The 3,345-nt window shown below is 37.7% G+C and overlaps 1 protein-coding gene across 1 annotated transcript; it reads right to left on the reverse strand.

The window, feature by feature from the left end:
* Window positions 1-595: 595 nt before the first annotated feature.
* Window positions 596-1,270, reverse strand: LOC142181670 (uncharacterized). The gene has a single exon (XM_075255071.1). It carries the CDS (start codon window positions 1,268-1,270, stop codon window positions 596-598), a length of 675 nt encoding a protein of 224 aa, XP_075111172.1.
* Window positions 1,271-3,345: the final 2,075 nt, after the last annotated feature.

A 3,345-nucleotide genomic window follows, 5' to 3' on the forward strand; every position in this document is an offset into this window, starting at 1 on the left:
GAGATTGATAATTGGCTCATCTCTCTTTGTAAGTACTCCATTGCAATAATAAATAGATAGGGAGATATTGGATCCCTTGTCTAATGCCTCTCTTAGCCTGGAAAGGTTTAGTAAGGCCACCATTAAGTACCAAAGAATATGATATTGTTGACACACATTCCATTACCCAATGGATGATTTTTTATGGAAAGCCAAGGTCAGTGAGCATACACCTAAGAAATTGTCAATCCAATGAGTCATAGGACTTTTTAATGTCAACCTTAAGCACATAACTAGGAGATAGACCTTTCTTATTTTATCCTTTGAACAACTCATGGCTAAATAGAATATTGTCAATGATACTCCTTCCTTCAATAAAAGCAAATTGTGACTTCCCAATGATCACCTCAATTACTTTTTTTATTCTTCTAGTCAGGATCTTGGCAACAATTTTATACAGAGTAGTGCAGCAAGCTATAGGCCTATAGTCTTTCACTTTTGTTGGAGCTAGGACTTTAGTAATCAATGTAATGGCGGTGTAGTTTCATGTTGGTTTCATTCTACCTGTATGAAAGAAGTATGAAATAGCCTTATAAATGTCCTGCTTCACTGTCTCCTAATGCTTGGTAAAGAATTCTATAGTGTAACCATCAACTCCAGGGACTTTGTCCTTGGGCATCTCCCTCACTGCTTCATCCACCTCATCATGTGTTACCTCTTTTATTAGTTCCTGATGATGCTGTATTGTGAGACAATCTCCTGCTTTAATAATTTTGGTATTTGGACATGGCATTAACCCATTGGCTTTCCCCATTAGTTGAGTGAAAAAGTTGGTAAACTCTTTTTCCACAGCTTTTGGATCAGTGATCTTTACTCCTATGTTATTATACACAGTGGTGATAGTATTCTTGTTGGCCCTAATTTTCATCTGTGCATAGAAGTACTTAGAATTTGAATCACCATAATCAATCCATGTTGCTCTAGATTGTTGCCTCAGTATCCTTTCCTCTATAGTACTCCATTTCTCCAATTCATTCATAGTTTGTTTCTCCTGTTCTATCAAAATCTGATTAAAAGGATCAAGGGTCAAATTAGCTTGAGTACATTCTAATTTCTGCCTTATTTGAGTCAATCTTTGCTCATAACTTGTCATCTCCTTATTCAGTCCTTTGGCCTCATCTTTTAGTTTATGTAGCTTCTGCCATATAGTAGTCATAGAGTCTTGCTCATCTTGCTGTTGCCATACTCTATCTACCATAGACCTAAAGTCCTTATACTCTATTGTTACCATGTATAACTTGAATGGCTTGGGATGAATAGTTCTTCTTTTCTATATTTGAACAATGATTGGAGAGTGGTCAGAAACTCCAGATTCTAGAAAGTCAGCTTCCAAATGCCCATAGTTTTTAGTCCAGCTGAAATTTCCAAAAGCCTAGTCAATCTTACTATATACTCTATCATTTGCATTCTGCTTGTTGCACCATGTATAAAAACATCCCTTTGTTCTTAATAGGGTTAGCTGGATATTGTCAATACACCTACACATCACTTGATGTTACTGGTTGTCCTAACCTATCATATGTGGTTAAGACATTATTGAAATCTCCACTTATGAGCTAAGGTACTTGGATTTGCCCCCTACCAGCTACAAATCATGCCATAGAGTTACCATTTTCTGCACCTTGTTCCTAGCATAGACAACTGTCAACATGATCTGGGAACTAGTTACTGGATCTTCCACTGAGCAGTGACTGAATTGCTCATGAATGTGGACTATCTTTACTATCAAGTTTGTCTTTCATAACAACCAAATTCTTCCATTTATAGCCTTAGTATAATTACAACAATATCCCTAATCTTTGGCAACCTTATTCACTATATTTTTTACCTTCTTTTCCTTTTACTCTAATTTCTAGACATCCAAGAAAGTCTACTTTATTTTTTTGTAGAAAGAGTCTTAACTCCTTATGTTTATAGGGCTTATTTAGCCCCCTTATATTCCAGGTGCTTATGATCATGGTGGCTTTTGGATAGGTTCAGTAGCAATCCCATCTACTTGTGCAGAACTCTGCCCACACTCTCCCAGTATTGTGAACCTATTAGTAGTGCTAGCTTCTACAGTATGAGTCTGCTGCATTGTAACTGGACTATGTTGCACCCTACTTTCTTCATTCATGATTATCACCTGTATCCTTTGAGTAGAGCCATTCACAGATACTGTTTTCTGATTACCCTTTTCTGTATCAGTTTGTGGGTGCTCTACATCATCCCTCCCTACTACCTCTCCTTGTTCTTGTTGTTCCTTTAGTTTCCATTCCTGTACTACTTTCTTCCTTCTGCCCCTATTTCTTATTTTAGGAGCCTTAAACTCAGTCTCTTCATGATTCTGGTGGTTTGTCCTCCAACATTCAAAGTTGTCATGGCCAAAGTGTACACATTCACTACAAAATTTTGGCCTCCACTCATAGAGTATTTCCTGTTGCCTAGTCCCGGAAGGAGTAACAATCTTTATACTTTCCACTAAAGGCTTAGTGATATCAACCTTCACCAGAACTCTTGCATAAGAATTTTTTTTCAAATCTGCTGTGAATCTGTCAGTGTACATGGGTAGTCCTATAGCACTAGCCATCTTGCTCAGTGCATCAATAGTCCAGTATCTAACAGGTAAGCCAGGGAAGTGAATCCAAAAAGGGATTGTTGTTATACATTTAGGGTCAAAGTGAAAATCCCTTTCCAATTCTACAAAATGAACGGTTTGTTGTGATACGAGTAAGGACCTGCTTGCATAAATAAGTCCCTTTCCTCAATTGTTGAAAACCAAAACACATAATACCCATCATTATGATATAGAATTTGAGGTTTAGAAATAAAATCCCATATAGATTCTATATAATTCTCCATAGATTTCTCATACGGAGCATTACCAAGGACATATCCAATTAAGGCAGTCGCCCAGTGGTCGCTCAACTCACTTACATCTTCCTCAGCAATTTGGATAACTATCTTACTATCTCAATGACTTGGTGGAACATATTCCAGTCGTATTCCCATATGAGAATTACGATTCTGCTGCTTGAGCTCATTTGATTGATGTTCCTGCTCCTTCCCAGTCCCTGTTGCTGTTGCAAGTTATTCTAGATCTGGATATGGTTGTGCAAAAAGATCCAGCTTCAAAGAATTGTAATCTTCTCGGAATTGTTGGCAATCGGTCCTTGCACTTTTGAATTTCCTTCTCCTTCACTACTTCAGTACTGTTCCATTGCTTACTGTTGCATTCATCCTCATCAATGAGCTCATTTTCCTCTCGAATTGGTTGGAATCGAGTGGGGAGAAAGCTACCAAACATTAATGGAGTGAATGTTTGCA

Source organism: Nicotiana tabacum, chromosome 6, assembly GCF_000715075.1.
Source record: "Nicotiana tabacum cultivar K326 chromosome 6, ASM71507v2, whole genome shotgun sequence".
In the NCBI taxonomy this organism is placed as follows: domain Eukaryota; kingdom Viridiplantae; phylum Streptophyta; class Magnoliopsida; order Solanales; family Solanaceae; genus Nicotiana; species Nicotiana tabacum.